At 50.3% G+C, this 15723-nt stretch overlaps 2 protein-coding genes across 8 annotated transcripts in view; both read right to left on the bottom strand.

The window, feature by feature from the left end:
* Artn (artemin) overlaps positions 1-2115 on the bottom strand; it is a 3997-nt gene extending 1882 nt beyond the window's left edge. Inside the window, exons 1-3 of the mRNA XM_033767377.1 lie at positions 848-2115; positions 339-477; positions 139-262 (exon numbers count right to left, since the gene is read on the bottom strand). Of these exons, the coding sequence (XP_033623268.1) occupies positions 139-262; positions 339-477; positions 848-907 (323 nt within the window). The 5' untranslated portion in view covers positions 908-2115. The remainder of the gene's footprint in view (positions 1-138; positions 263-338; positions 478-847) is intronic.
* A 2260-nt stretch (positions 2116-4375) lies between these two features.
* The window catches only part of St3gal3 (ST3 beta-galactoside alpha-2,3-sialyltransferase 3), a 168072-nt gene continuing 156724 nt past the window's right edge, over positions 4376-15723 (bottom strand). For 2 of the 7 annotated variants that reach the window (XM_010634609.3, XM_010634616.3), the window contains 3 exons: positions 10894-11040; positions 10554-10700; positions 4383-6002 (listed from right to left, as the gene is read on the bottom strand). In XM_010634609.3, the coding sequence (XP_010632911.1) occupies positions 5913-6002; positions 10554-10700; positions 10894-11040 (384 nt within the window). In that variant the 3' untranslated portion in view covers positions 4383-5912. Of the gene's footprint in view, positions 6003-10553; positions 10701-10893; positions 11041-15723 lie in introns of those variants that run through there. The other 5 variants (XM_010634624.3, XM_010634628.3, XM_010634601.3 and 2 more) reach the window with 4 other exon arrangements.

Here is a 15723-nt window from a genome sequence, read left to right as displayed (position 1 = left end):
AGAGGGAGGCTGCGGCAAGGGCCGGTGGGTTCTTCCACCGCACAACCGGACCAGGCGTCCACCTGGAACGAGACAAGGTCACAAGCCACGTCCCTGGGCGGCCTGGCCCTTGTCCCGCCCCCTTGCCGTCTCACCTACCCGGCAGGTGGCCAGTGGGGGGCGCCAGGACTGGCGTGGGGCCTTCGTGGGTGGGGGGACTGCGAGGGAGGCTGCGGCAAGGGCCGGTGGGTTCTTCCACCGCACAACCGGACCAGGCGTCCACCTGGAACGAGACAAGGTCACAAGCCACGTCCCTGGGCGGCCTGGCCCTTGTCCCGCCCCCTTGCCGTCTCACCTACCCGGCAGGTGGCCAGTGGGGGGCGCCAGGACTGGCGTGGGGCCTTCGTGGGTGGGGGGACTGCGGGGCGCAGGGCCCAGTGAGGACTCCGTGACGCTGCTGAGGAGGGCTAGAGCGGCCAATGTTGGCCACAGGGCTGGCTGCGGAGAGACAGGAAGTGGGGGACTCAGGAAGGAAGAGGGTGCCCTGATGGGCTGATTTGGAGGCACTTGGGGCTGACCTGTCCTTGGCTGGTATCAGAGAGTGTTTGGGCTCCCAGCTGGGTGGGGATGTCAAGAAGGGTTTATGTTCAAGAATAAGGGATTCACTATCTCTGGAAGCCTCGGTGAGAAATCAGCTGAGGGCACTGACCATCCACAGAAGTCCTGGTCCTTCTGCCATGTGACTGAGTCCTCCCTCCTTGACCACTCTCCAGCCCACATCTGACCCATACCCAGGCCAAGTCCTGCTCTTCCCTCAGCTTAGGCCACCCTTCCTCAGTATAGTTTGGAGTCTGGGGCAATCACTCACCTGCCACCTAGGCCAGGGGCGGTGGGGCAGCGCAGTAGGGCCTCCAAGTCCAAGTTCCATCTCTATCAACACCAGGAGATCCCATCAGCCTTTGTCGACCTGTTCCCCCACCTCCCTCTTGAGGCAGCTTGCAAATTGAAAGATGAATTATCTTTTGGGGAGGTCATCTTTCCACTTAAGTTTTTCCATGCTGCAAGGGGCTTAGGTAGCATGACTCAGTCCAGAAGTAGCCACACTGAGAATCTTACTGTGTTAGATGCTTTGCGGCTCACTCTTTCCTTCCTTCCTTCCTTTCTTCCTTCTTTCCTTCTTCCTTTCTTTCTTTTTCACAGCTCCATGAACTAAATGGTCTGATCTCTTTTTTCCAGATGAGCAAACAGGCTCAGAGAGGCTCAGAGACTTATTGCCTAAGAACACAGGGTAGACCCATACCAACAGCCTTTACTCCATGCTACAGGGGAGGAAGCTGAGGCCTGGAGAAGAATTAGCGTATGCTGGTCACGGAGTTATCTGATACTGAGGCCCAGGCCACATGCTGTGTTTCTCACTTAATGTCACTGCACCTTGTTCCTCTGTGATCTCTGTTCTATATCCAAAGCCTCCTGAGTTTTCTCTTCTGACCACACGTCCCTCAGGAGGCAGCAGACGGTGGGGGCTGATGGGCCCTCTGAAAATAACAGGATTGGGCCCTGTCTTCCTATGGCCACCAGGGGGCAGAGTCTGCCAAGCCTGCAGATTCCAAGGAGGCAGAAGGTGGGCTTTTTCGATCTCTGCACTCAGGCCCGAGCCACTCCCAGGAGGGCCTGCCAATCCACATGCCAAACTGGACTCTGAGAGCTGACCCAGGTCTGCCCCCTTCAGCCTTCAGTGGCTCTGGCAGCCCAGCTCTGCTCTTAGACGTTTCCCTCCTGAGCCATCCTTCCTGATTTCAGCCAGCCCTCCCAAGTGCCACCAGCCTTTGCAAGCCCCCACAGGCTGACACTCCTGAATACCACTCTGGGGCCTCTGAACCTTCTTGATCCCTCATTAGCCAGCCTTCCCTTGAAGTCCAGCTGTTACCCTAACCCCCTTCACCTAGCACAGAGTGTCTGCACACCTGCAGGGCAAATCTCCCAGGCCTTCCTCTAGGAAGTGGTCCTTTAGGGCCAGGTGCATGTCTGTTGGTGAACTGCATTCAGAACCTTCCAAGCCAGGCCAGTGACTATTCTCACAGTTGGAGGGAAAGCCAGGCAAAGCAGCCTTAGAGGCCTCTGCATTAGGGGGAACCTAACAGTAGGCCCCTTGAGGGCAGCTCAGGCTTTGTTTCCCTCCTAGCTGCCTGGGCCACTGAGTCGTCCAGCCCAAGCCACCCTGATCCACCAGCCCACTACTCACCACGGGGGTCCTGCACTGTGTTCTTCTAGGCACCTTTCCTGGGACCAGTGCTGGGCATTCCCCCGCAGCTCAAATGGCTCATGCCCAGGGCTGTGCACCTGGCAGCACCTCTTTTAGCCAAAAGTGCGGCCTTGGCAACCAGTCTGTGCCCTGTAGCGGCAGCAGGAGCCTCACATTACAGCGGGCCAGCAGGGCTAGCACACTCCAACAAACGACAGGAGGGATTGGAGGGCCTGGGAGGGGCAGAGTGCTGCACTGAGGGCTGGGAGAGGGAGGACGGGATGAAGACCGTCCTGCCTCTGTCCATAGCCCGGGGAGTGTGCATCTAGGGCTGGGACCAGGGGATGGGCATGTGGGACGGCTTACCCTGGGTGTGGGCCTCTGAGCCCCCGACGAAGTGAGGACTGGGGCCCGAGGGACTTGCTGCTGGCGGAGCCCGCGGGTCGTGTCTGGGGGCCGAGCCCAGCTCCATCCCTCAGCAGCCTCCTGCTTGCCGTCTGGTGTCAAATTCCAGCCCCGGCGTCACCGGATCCCGGGGTGGGGCCCAGAGCGCCCCCGCCCCGCCCCACCTTTCTGGGCTCACCTGGCCCCTCTCCCCGCCGGACTCAGTCTCCACTGTTCGGCTCTGTTTCCCTGAGGTCGGGGGTATACGCTAGCAGAGGACCTCCAGATGAAAAGAGTGGAGAAGGCTGTCGGCGGAGAGGCTTGCAAACTGAGTTCGGAGTTTGTAGACACGCAAAGCAGAGAGCTGGGAGGCCGGACCGAGGGCGGGAGAGCCAGCGAGGGCGTTGGAGGGAGGGACAGGCGGGTCTCCGCCTTGGCCGAGGCCCGCTGGGCTGCAGACGCGGGGGTCCTGGATGTCTGGACCTCCCCTACTCGTTTCTCTCTCAACAGGTTGCTTCTCCGCCTCGGGCAGCCAGGTTCTGCTCTGTAGTCCCCCACCGCTCACCTCTGGGGCTGCTCGCACCTGGGTCCCTGCAGCATAGCCGTGGCCCCCGTGAGGGAGGAAGTAGGTGAGGAATGAAGGGGAGGGTCACAGAGCAGGAAGATAGGAACTGAGGCTAAAGCCTCAGGAGGGGAGGGTGCATTTCACTTGTCTAATTATGGCAATTTGGTAGGTTGGCTGGGGGTTGGGTGGTAACAGGGCTGGAAAGTTCAGGCTGAAGAGGCTGGCTTTTATCCCACTGAAGGATTCTGAGCAGAATGGTGTGATCAGAGATGCACTTTCGAGGATAACTAGCTGCAGTGGGAAGGCTGGTTCGAAACAGGCAAGACAGCTGTCACCCTAACCCCTCCCCAGAGGAGAGACGATGAGGCTTGAGCAAGGTCCTGGGCCACCCAGGCCTAATCCCCCATGCACCCTTTTGAAAATTCAGTGCCTGTTCAGGTGGGGTGAGGGAGCCTGAGGGACAGAGGTGTGCCTTTAGCTCTGGCCTGGGTGAGCAGGTGGAGGGGAAGCGGGGCTCTCTGGGGAAGGGGCTGGAGCTTATGAGTATAGCGTTGGACATGTTGAGTTGGAAAGGCTTGTGGGTTTTCCTAGGTGGGAATGTTCAGGAAGCAGCTGAATTTTGTAGCCTGGAGCAAAATAGAGAGGATTGGGCAAGTGATGGCAATCCTGGAAACACTGTTGACCAAATGACATGCAATGAGAGGGCTCAGGGAACATGTACGGACCAGCTGTACCCAAGCTATGCGCTAGAGTCACTGTGGACCTTTAAGAACTACCCACATCCGGGCTCCACCCCAGATCTGAATCAGAATCTCATGGTGAGAAGGTATAATTTTTCAGATTTGCACAGGTGATCCTGGCATATAGCCAGGGTTCAGAACCATGGTTTTTGTGAAGGAGTTTCACAACATGCTGAGGACTGAAGTCAGGCTGCTGCTGCTGCTGGGGGCTGTTTGCAAGTTCCACAGGCCCTGGTGGGACGGGAGGCTCAGCCATGAAGAGCGCTCTGCTGCATCCCGTAACTGCTGTCCAGTTGGGGGCAGCTTCCCTTCCACTTTTTCAGCCAAGGCCACCACTGACAGGCATGGCACCTAGGCCCTGCACAACTCCGGTGGGTACCATTCAGGCAGGAAGAGGCAGGACACTGGAGTAACACACTAGGGGTCTGTTTCCAGCAGAGTGTAGGGGTGTTTATGGTCTTGCCTGGCCCTCAGTCAGGGCCTTGCTTCTACTCAATGGAGGAGGCTTCTGCTTGAAGACAGACCACAGCAGTAAGGAGAGCATGTGGGAAGTCATGATCCTTCGGATGGCCAGGATTCTGTCCTCAAGGGCCTGGGGCTGCCCGCGCTCTTGGGGTGGGGTAGATCGGAATGGTGGAGTGCCCAGCCATCCCGTTCACTGTCACAGTGACAGTCTGGCAGCACGCTCCCTCCATGGACACAGACACAGGTATGAGTCTGCCTATTCTCATAGGATCTCTTAGGGGAGAGGGATCTGACTGTAAGGTGCTGAGGGGGTGAGGCGGTATGGGAATACCTTTTCTAAAGTTCCCTAGGAGATACCTGGAGCTAGCTGTGTGCCTTCCAGTCTTCTGGAGGTGGGGACTAGAAGACATGCTAGAGGGTCAGGAGCAGAAAAGGTCTGGGGCCTTGCTGTGCCTCGCCAGGTGCTACTGCTGGTCTCTTTCTCTGATGGCAAAGTGGATATGGGGCTGTGGGGGCCATCGGAAACCCCAGAGGTTTCTGAAGAAGTGAAAGGGATGTGGTGGGCTGGAGAGAAGGTTCTTGGGTTTGGCATAGTTGCTGAAGCCCCAGGTTCCTATTCATTCCAGAAAAGTCAGCAAAAAGGAGGCCAGGTTCAGGGAAGAGCTTTATTGCTTCCATGAGGGCTGCCTGGGGTGGCTGCCACAGCCTGGGCAAGGCCTTGGGCCTCACTTTCCTCTGGTCAAGGCTAAAGGCAAAACCCAAAGACCTGGCAGTTCCATTTCAGAACCCAGAACATCTGACAGGCTGGTCAGTCCAGGTGAGGAAACTGTCCTACAGGTCAGTACAGCTGGAAAGGGGAGGTCTTCCTGTCAGGCTGGGCCAGGCCTCCCCTCCTGAGCTTTAAAGTTCTCCCTGCTCTAGCCCAGGGGCTGTCTTGCTGGCTTCCAAGGAATAGCCTCAGGGCTTCCAGGCAGGACAGCTGGGGGCTGGTGAATGTGAATATCTGATATTCTCCCCAGTTAATGCCAAAGAGTGCCATGAGCTGGAAAAGGCTGTAATGAGATGCTGCCACCTCTCTGTAGCCCCAGGGTAGGACACAGGCTGGTCATGGCACTCCCATTCTCCAGGGAGCTTACTGGTACCATTGCCTGATCGGCCCTCTAGTGGGCCTCCTTCTGCATGGCAAGTGGATCAAACTTGACATCTCCAACCTCATTTAAAAATAAATTATCCCCCCTTCCCCCCACCCAAGTTCACAAAATGATAATACACCAAACATTGATTGGAGAAATGATTCTGGCAGCATCCTTGCTGCCTAATGTCCCACCTCCTGCATGCTGGGCCTGCTGGGCACAGCCTGTGGCTTCCTGGCCCTCTGGCTTCACGGACCCAGGCACTGCTCTGGCTGCCCTGCCAAGGCCTTGCTGCCTCTGGGGCCCCTTGGCACTGTCTTTCTCTGGGTCTGAAGACTCCCGCACAGGTGACTGCTGCTTGCTGTGGTGGCATCTGGGCCTCTGTGGCCGACTGCTGGGCCCACTCAGATGCCACTGCTCAGGTCAGTGATAACACGCGCCTTCACCAGCTTGCGCAGAAACTCTTTCTCTCGCTGGATGTTGTGTGTCCAGGACTGGAAGGAAAGAGATGAAGAAGTAATGAGGTGGGCAGCCCAGGTGGCTGCTGAGCTACAGCCCTGCTTGAGCCATGGTGGTGCCCTCTTCCAGTCACTACCCCCTAGATCTGTCACTGTGGACCTCTGAAGGCAGGCACTTGTCATCCACAGTGTCTGAATGACTGTGATGACCCTGCTTCAGGAGGCCAGAGCCCAGTGATGATGGACCTTTTAGAGACCGAATGTCCAAACCGAAACCCAAAACCCAAAACCCACTTATTTTTCACGCAAAGTGTCAACACTGCAGTTAAAGCTGAATGTCCGAAGCTTGGACGCAGGGGTGATGTGGCTCACATGCCGACAGCGAGGGCTCTATGTGCCTGCTGTCGCTCAGGTGCCACCACTGCCATAGCTCAACTTGCCTTCCTAAGACCCAGACAAAACTATTCTCCCACTATACACTCATTCCTTTAGGACTACGCCCCTGACTTGTGCTGTAAGCCTCAGTGCTGGAGGAAGGAGACGAGTCATGTCAGTCCAAAGCAAGCGGGTGCAGAGTCATTCTCTGGACTGATGCAATCTATTCTAGGCCTGGGGCAGCTGATGAAATCTGGCCTCCCAGATCACAGGAGCCTGGGAGGGTGAGGAGCAGAGTCTAATCTTTTTTTGCTGTTCCTTTTGTTTTCTGAGACAGGCTCTTGCTACGTAGACCAGGCTGACCTTGAGCAATCCTCCTGCCTCAGCTTCCTAAGTCCTGAGATTATAGATGTGTGCCACAACACCCAGGTTAAATGTTTATCTTTAATTGACAGATATTAATTATATATATTTACGAAGCACAATGTGATGTTTTGGTACATGTATATATTACAGGATGATTAAATCAAGCTAATTAACACATCATCTTACATCCTTATTTCTTGTGGTGAGAATATTTGACTATTGGGTTTGCTTTTTGTTTTCGTATTTGTTTTCTTTTTTGAAACAGGGTCTTGCTATGTAGCCCAGGCTGGCCTTGAACTAAGGTGACCCTCCTGCCTCAGCCTCCTGAGTTATGGGATTATAGGCATGTGCTACCATGCCTGGCTTGACTATAGTTAATAAAAATGTATTATACATTTGAAATTGCTAAAGCGGCTATGTGGAAACTACAGGGAAGACACTGCCTTCCAGGGTTACCAGGACAGGGTTCATCTCATCCCATGTGCTCTCACCAGGAGGCTCAGATGACTAAGTACCTCAGATAACAAAAAGGTGTGATGGATGGACGGATGGAAGAAAGGAAGGAAAGAAGGAAGGCAGGGAGGCAGGGCTAGGGGAGGAAGGAAAGAGGGGAGGAAGGTCAGTGGCCTCATCGTTCCTGTGCCACTGGCCTGCTTGCTGCCCTCACTGGGCCTGAGCCTCACTGTACTGACTCACAGCCACTGCATCCTGGCGCTAAAACTCAGGCCTCTATCCAGCCCTTATTCTGCCCTGGCAACCTCTCCAACCTCTCAAATCTTTTCAATGTGAAACTCAAGCAGTCAGCAGCAGCATTCCCTGCAGCCCTCTGCTCTGAACTTCCTTCAACTTCTTGTTTGAGCCACAAGCTGGCTTCCCCGAAGGACAGCACCCCTGACTCAGTGTTTCCTCCCTCTCTGCGTCACCTGAGGTGGTGGCTCTCCTCTACCCTCCGTCCTGTTTCTAGCTGGCTGTCCTCCCACACTCCCTACAACCCCCGGCTGCTCCTAACAATCTGTCATTACACTTCGATGTCCGCAAACTCCTCCTTTGTCGCAGATCCTGAGGACCCACCCCAATCTTTGAAGATCCCAGTGTCTGGCTCACTGTCTCTGAGGGCAGGCACTGCTAGGTACAGAATAGGTGCTCAATAAACATTTGTTGAATGAAATTAAGACTTTATAGGCAAGAAGCAGGCTCACAGGAATGGCAGAATTAGGATACAAACACCTACAGATACTAATAAAGCTCCATACTTGCCCCACATCTCCCCTTGTGAGAAGTTTGATGGGTCAGTTTCAAGAGCACCCACTAGGAGTCACTGAGGGCTAAGAGGTTAGCAGAGGACTATCTGATGATGCTGAGGAATTACTGTTAACTTTTAAAGATAGTAGTAACAAAAATCAGTTACTTATCCTTTAGAAAAACAGAATGAAGTATTTATGGCGGGAATAATAAGACATCTGAGACCCACTTCCAAGTGATCAGTGGGGCTGGGAGCATGAGAGGAAGAAGACGTGAAACAATATTGGCCGTGTGTTCATAAATGACACACGGAAGTGCACTGTGTCACCTCTTGGCTTATGAATGTGTTGGACAATCTACTTTCAGAATGAAAAAGAAGGCAGAAAAGTCTGCTACAGGGTGATACCAGTCTGCTCTCCAGGTGATGCCCCTCTTGGGTGCTCGTCCTAATTTCTCTTTTGTGGAGACAACTTAGGAGCCTTGCAGAGCTTCCGCAGTGCTGTGGACTGATGCAGGACTCTGGAGACAGATGCCCACCACCAGTCCACTCTCAGCAGAGTCCCCCTCCTTTTTAGCCCTCACCCCCCTTTTTTGAGGCAGGGTCTCACTATTTGTCTAGGCTGGACTCAAAGTCAGGATCTTCCTGCCTCAGCCTCTCAAGTGCTAAGATTATAGGCATGTGCTGCCATGCCTGGCCTCTGTTTAGCCTCTGTCTGGCGCCTCTTCCTTTGCCCAGCCATTGAATGCTGGTGTCCTGGCATTCTGCCCTGACCACACTTCCTACTGTCTTCTCCAGGGAAATTGAACAAGCAGTTGTGCTCACAGCTCTGTCTATATTTCTAGCCCACATTTCACAGTTGTGTGGCAGATCCTGTATGAACTTCTCTACCCTCCAGCTACTTCTCAGCTTTGCCTCTTTCCCTCTTCTCTGTCCCAAAGGAGCATTTAGCAGGTGAAACTCCTGCAGCCTAGGGAGGCCTCTGTTCACTGTTCACTAATGCACCTGGCTCCTACTCCCTGCACTGTGGGGCTGTTCTCACCCCAGCTAGCAGCCGTCTCTTAGCTTTTACCTCTTGCGGCCAATTCTCATGGGATTAGTGTCTTTCTAGGACACTCAGGAAAGTGCCTGCACCCCATCCCCATGTACAGGCACAGCGAGAAGACAGCCATCTGTGAGCCAGGGAGTGGGTCCTCACCAGACCTGAATCTGCTAGTACCTTCATCCTCAATTTCCAGACTCCAGGACTGTGAGAAATAAAGCTTTCCTCTTTAAATCACAGAGTCTAGTATTCTGTTAGATCAAGAACCAAAAGAGCCTAATACAACACATGGTAACTCAAGATGGGGATGCAGATGTGGGGAATATGCAGGGTGAGAAGAGAACGTGGGGTGGAGTGATAGCTCATCTTGATTCCTACACAGTAGAGCAGAACCAATGGATTGAGACACAGTGAGAGAGACGGGCGCGTGAAAGAACAGGAATACCAGAAATTAATGACTCAGAATCCAAGCAGGAAGGAATGGCCCACACGTAAAAAGTGTTTCTGGGATATCACAAAAGACAACGTGGCCATACTGGGCAGCCTTGAGATAGGTCACTGGCAACCTCAGAGGAAGGTGTGTCAGGTGTGTGTGTGGCAGTGAAGGGCTAAATGAGAGAGAAGTGCTGAGGGGTGCTCTAGTGGAAGCCCACTGAGTCCCCAAGGAAGCTTCAGCTTCCTCACGGAGGAGGGTGGCCAGGAATGTGCGGAGTGCGAGGCTCTGGATCAGTGTGTTAGGGCTGGGAGAGGCAGGAAAGAGACTCATGAGCAGAAATAAGGACTAGTGAAGACCACAGCCTCCAGACTCATGACTTTGAACAGTAACAGGTTTTTCCAAACCACACAGTCATCCAGATATAGGGGCAGAAAAGCTGCGTGGGGCACTGACCCCAAGACTTACAAGTTTCAGGATGGGTCTGTGGGAGGCTGATGATAGAAGCTAAGGTATGGGGAGAGAGTTGAGATTTCACACGAGATCCTTGTGGTACAGGGAGAGATGCCAGGAGCGGCTGACCGAAAGTCCGGGAAGCTCCCTGTACATAAGGACTGCCTGGGAGCAATTCTGGGTGACACAGAGCACGTGTTTCACTACAGGAAAGGTAGAGGAGGTACATGGGATGTGGATTGTGTGAGGGCAACAAAGCCCTCTAGGGAAAGGCAGGGATGACAGAGAAGGTGATCTGACCTAGTGCCAAGACCAGTGTGCGACAGGCTGATAGGCAGCAAGGAGACGTGAGGTGTGGGGTGAGCTGCAGAGCAAGGGCAGGGAGGGCCCCACAAAGAGAAAAGGGTGAGGAGGGGGTGTTGGATTCAGGGGGTGGCTGGAAGAGCAGTAGGTGGGATGTTGGTGGTCAGCCTGCATACAGGGTGGACCTTCAGGGCTCTGCTTAGCTCAGAGTGGGCAGGCTCATGCTGGGGTGCTGTGGGTAGCTCTCAGAAGCCAGAACAGCTGCTGCCCTGTCCCTGTCCCGCTCGCTGCATACATGCAGTGCAAGTCTGTCCTTGTGTCGGAAGCCCCCTCCCTCGGCTATGCCCGGATTCTGTTCCCACACTCAGCTCGAACCTCCTTGATGGCTGCCATGCGTACGGTCTCATAGTAGTGCAGGGGTGCGTTGGGCGTGCTCATGTCGTAGCCGAAGCCTGCAACTGCCACCTCATCACAGCCATGCAGTGCCATGGTCACTGCCACACTGCCAAGGGTCGGGATATTCTGGAGGAGGGCGGAGAGGAAGTGTGTGAAGTTCAGCCAGAGCGCTGAGGCTCAGGTAAGTGCCATTTCCAAGGAGGAGCTTCCTCGGCACAGAATTCCCTCCCAGGACCACTGCCTCCCTCCCGCCCTTCCCTTCCCAGGGCACCTCTGGGCCCGTTCCTACCCTCCCTCTTCCAGGACCCAGGAGTCTCACCCCCCGGCCCATTAGGCCGTTGTTGAAAGGCAGTCCGATGAGGGTGAAGGCGGCTTCCTGAATGAAATACGGGTTGAGGATGCGGATCTCAGGGGGCTCCTTGGGCACTCGAGTGGCCACAGATTTCCAGAAGCCATCTGATGCACTCTGAGGACACAGTGTAAGTGGGCATGAGCTAGACACGCAGCTCATTATGGGTCAGGCGATTGGTAGGGACCAGAATTAGCACAGGTAAATGGGAAGTGAGGTGTAGAAGGGCAAGCTGGGGCCTGTGACACAGACCAGCAGGTGTAGGAAGTGGTGGGAAGAGTGAGCACATTGGGGACATGGTGTGTAATAGAGGACACACAGTGAGTTGTGAGGAGGGTGAAAGGCGTGGGACACTCAGAAACGCTGCTGTGGCCTGAGGGGGCCCTTGGGCCAATGGGAGGAACCAAGGGTCCAGATGTCCTGCCTCCTCACTGCACTGACCAGGGACCTGGCCTCTCCCTCCTATGTGCTCTGCAGAACTTGTCTCTTTTCCCTTCTATTCTCTCCTGGCTCTCAGTAAACTGTGCTAAAGTGAACCTGAAAAATAAAGACAAAATGTGAGCTCTACAGAATAGCAGAATGAAACTCAAATTGCAGTTCTGCTACTAACTAGAGTTGGGTGATGTCAGCTTCGTTAACTGTAAAATGAGATACTCTTCCCTCAAGGATCTGGGAAGCTATCATCCCTGAAGCCTGACAGCCTATGTCTGTTCCAGCCCACAACCTCCTTTCTAAACCCACTCCTTTCTTCTCATCCAACTACATGGAGACCTCTGGTCCCCCAGCCCTTTCTGGTCTAGACCCTGATGTAAATCTAGAGCCTGAAAAAAATCAGCTACTATCTTATGAGACCCTTTGTTGTCTTGCATCTTGTCCTTCTCTTGCCCTAGACAGGGAAACTGACCTTGGCATCAATCCATCCTTCCGCTTTTCTACTCTTACAATTGGGCTCCTGAGTACTGCTGGAGGAAGCTGCAAACCAGTCCCAAAGCTGGAAGAATCACAACTGGCTCCAAAGTAACTGTATTGACCTCAGGATGAATGGAACAGACTAGAAGATGCAGAAACAACTCCAAACACACTCAGCCAACCTTATCTTTGACAAAGGGGCTAAACACCGTCACTGGAAGACAGCCTCTTTAACAAATGGTTCTGGAAAAACTGGCTTTCTACATGCCAAAGATTAAACCTAGACTCATATCTCTCACCATGCACTACTGTAAAATCAAAATGGATCAAAGATCTAAATATTAAAATAAACACTAAATCTGCTGCAAGATAGAATAGGTAGAATGTTTGAAGACATTGGTATAGGCAAAGGCTTTATGAATAAAACCATGATTGCACATGAACACAAACCAACAACTAGGATCTCTTCTTATTAAAAAGCTTTACACAGCAGAAGAAACCACCAACAGAATGAAGAGCCAACCCACAACGTGGGAAAATTTTTTTGCCAATTGTCCCTTAAAGGACTAATATCTAGAATATATAAAGAACTCAAAAAACAAACAAACAAAAAAAAAACCCCACATTTGAAGAGCCAATCCAAAAACAGGGATCTGAAATAAAAGATACTTCTCAAATGAAGTAGAAACAGAAAACAAATATTAAAACATATTCAATATCACTGGTCATTCAAGAGATACAAATTAAAACCATGCTGAGATTCCATCTCACTTTAGAAAGAATGGCTGTTATCAAGAAATCAACTAGTAACAAATGCTGTAAGGGCTATGAAGAAAAAGGGACCCTTCTCCACATTTGGTGGGAGTGTGGACTGGTGCAGACACTGTGGAAATCAGTGTGGAGATTACTCAAAGAACTAAAACTGGAGGTTTCATTTGACCCAGCTATTCCCCTTCTTAGTATCTTCCTGAAAGAATTGAAAGCATTGTGCTACAGCAATATATGCACACCCATGTTTATAGTGGCACCGTTTGTAATAGCTAAATCTTGGAAACAGCCCAATTGCCCATCAACCAATGACTGGATAAAGAAGATTTTTTTTTTAACCCAGTGGAGTACTACTCTGCCATACAAAGGATAAGCTTGAGACATCTATAGCTAAGTGGATGGACCTTGAAACCATATTCTGAAGTGAAATAAATTGGACACATATTTAAATGTTGCATTGTTTCTCTGGTATGAGGAGCCAAAGTGTAAACAAAGAACCAAAATGTACAAAAAATGTTGGGAAATAGGAAGAAAATGTTCAAATGAGAAGGGGAAAAAGGGAGGGGGGGCGGGGAAAGGAAAGAAGGGACAAGAAAAAAAAAGAAGGAAAAAATGGTAACAAAGCTTTTGTAAATAAGCAGGGGAAGAGGGGTTAAAAGAAGGAGGGGGATGGGGGGAAAGCAACATATATCATGTACAAGTATCAGGTACAAATTCCCTAAGATGAATGTTACCTTTATGTATATCTAAAATGTACAAATTTTTAAAAAGCAACTCTTGTTTTCCAGCCAGTTTGTTATTTGCCTAGAAAACCTAAAAGGAATCAACTAAATTTAGAATGGTTAAGATAATTTAACACATCAGGAGGAAACAATCACCAGATTAAAAAAAGAGACCCCATTAGTAATCATAACAAAAAAATCCAACACTGAGCATTAAACTTCAGAAATCTAAAAGGCCTATATGAAGAAACTATAATCCTTTATTGAAAGACATCAATACAAGTCATTGCAGACAACTTAAAAAATGGGAGAGACAAATCATATTCCTGGAGGGAAAGGCTGAAAGCCACCTCCTCTCAGATTAATGTACAGATTTAACATAATTCTAAGAACAATCTCAATAGGATTTTTTGAAATTTACCAGAAGTATTCCAAAAAATCTATTTCAAAGAAAAGGTAAAAATAATGCCTCCGATTAAAAATTAGGTTTTCAGGTATTTATGGATTCGTGTTAATACAACAGTGACACACATGTAAGAGTCAAGACAGCCAGGACTGGTGGCGCACGCCTATAATCCCAGCACTTGGGAGGCTGAGGCAAGAGGATTTCCTCAAGTCTGAGGCCAGCCTGGTTACATTACGAATTCAAGGCCAGCTGGATTACATAGCGAGATCCTGTCTCCAAAAAACAAAAACAGTAAAAGAATCCAGACAATGAGCCCTGAGATAGAATCAATACACGTACAGGTTATGATAAAGGAAGCATCCACCAACAGGTGGAACAAGTGATCACTGAAGATTTGCCACCTAGCTTCTCCTTTCCCTCATACTATACTCAAAATAACTAGGTGTTAAAAAGTATAAAAGATATAAATTGTCAAGCTTTCAAAACATCAATGTAATAGAAGAAATAAAGAATTGCGCCTTCACAGTCTTAAGTGCTAAAATATAATCTGAAAAATTAAGAGGTAAACAAAAAGGTGGGGAAAATCTGTCAAAAAATCTAAAAAATTCATATAACTCATACAAAATCAATGAAAATGAGGAAAGAGGGTTTACAGGTGGAGGGAGAGAGGTGGGTGGGAAGGGGATTAAAAAAAGAAACAAGCTATGTTATGCACATGTGCCTTCTCCCCCAAATGAATGTAAACTTAATGTACTGTAACATGCACTAATAAAAATAAAAATTAAAAACAGATGAGGTCCCATCAAAATGAATAAATGTCATTTAAAAAGTCAATAAGCATGAAAAAATTAACTCAATAGTGACAAAGAAATGCACATTGAACTAACTGGATAATATTTTTTACCCACTAAGATATGTATATGTAAGTGTTAATTGTGACGTGTCGATTTAAGAACTGCGTAGCAGATCAGTACAACTCTAGGCGCGTCTGAGGACTGACATGTAGGCTGCAAACTGAACACAGAAGGCCCACCCACCCCAGATATGGGTGGCACCAACCAGTAGGCTTGTAGCCCAGTTGGAATAGAAAGGCAAAGAAATAAGTCCTCTTTTTTTGTTTTCCTTTGGAGGAGGCTCCGTCTTCTCTATTCACTGACTTTGGATGTTCATTTCCAGTTCTTCCAGGCTTCCAGTGTAGACTTTAGCCTTCCAACAGATTCACAATGGACTCTGCATTGAACTCCGCCTTTTGACCTTTGACTGGATCCTGTGGCCCTCTAGCTTGCAGGTGGCCCTCTTGCATTCTTCCATCTCTGACTAGCAGACAGCCACGGGGATTCTTCTGTGTCCAACCTTATAAACCTATCTAATAAATCCTTTTTATAAGCGTACATATACTTTATACTAAATCTTTTTCTAGAGAATGCTAATCCCGCATGTGCATGCTCAGTATACCTACATATATGCCCCAGCAATGGTGGTGGTAGCTGAAGTAGAATTCTCCCTGTTCTCAGAGAAGGAAAATTTCGTACAGCTTTTCTAGAAAATGCTACCAGATGATATGCATCTGAAGTCTTAGGGCCATTTATACCTATGATCCCAACATTTCCCTTCTCAAAGTAATCAGAATGAGGAAGACCTCTGTAAAAGTGTGTTTTGTATTATTCATTTATTTATTTATTTTGGTACTGGGGATCAAACTCGGGACCTTGTGCTTGTGAGGCAGGCAGAGGAACCACTGAGCTAAATCCCCGGCCCAAAAGTGTGTTTTTAAAAGAAAATTGTTTTGTAGTTTTATTTGAGACAGGGTCTCACTAAGTTGCCCAAACTGGCCTTGAACTTGTGATCCTCAATCTCAGGCTTCAGGGTGGCTGGGGTTACAGTGTGTGTCACCATACCTTGGTTATTACAATACTATTTGTTTGTTGTTGTTGTCCCCCCCACCGCTTCTTCTTTTTTTTTTTTTTTTTTTGTACCAGGGATTGCTCAAGTTCT

This window comes from Fukomys damarensis, unplaced genomic scaffold, assembly GCF_012274545.1.
Source record: "Fukomys damarensis isolate Sample0158 unplaced genomic scaffold, DMR_v1.0_HiC HiC_scaffold_23, whole genome shotgun sequence".
Classification (NCBI taxonomy): Eukaryota; Metazoa; Chordata; class Mammalia; order Rodentia; family Bathyergidae; genus Fukomys; species Fukomys damarensis.
Note: the sequence above shows the minus strand (reverse complement) of the source record. Positions and strands in the feature narration are given on the sequence as shown.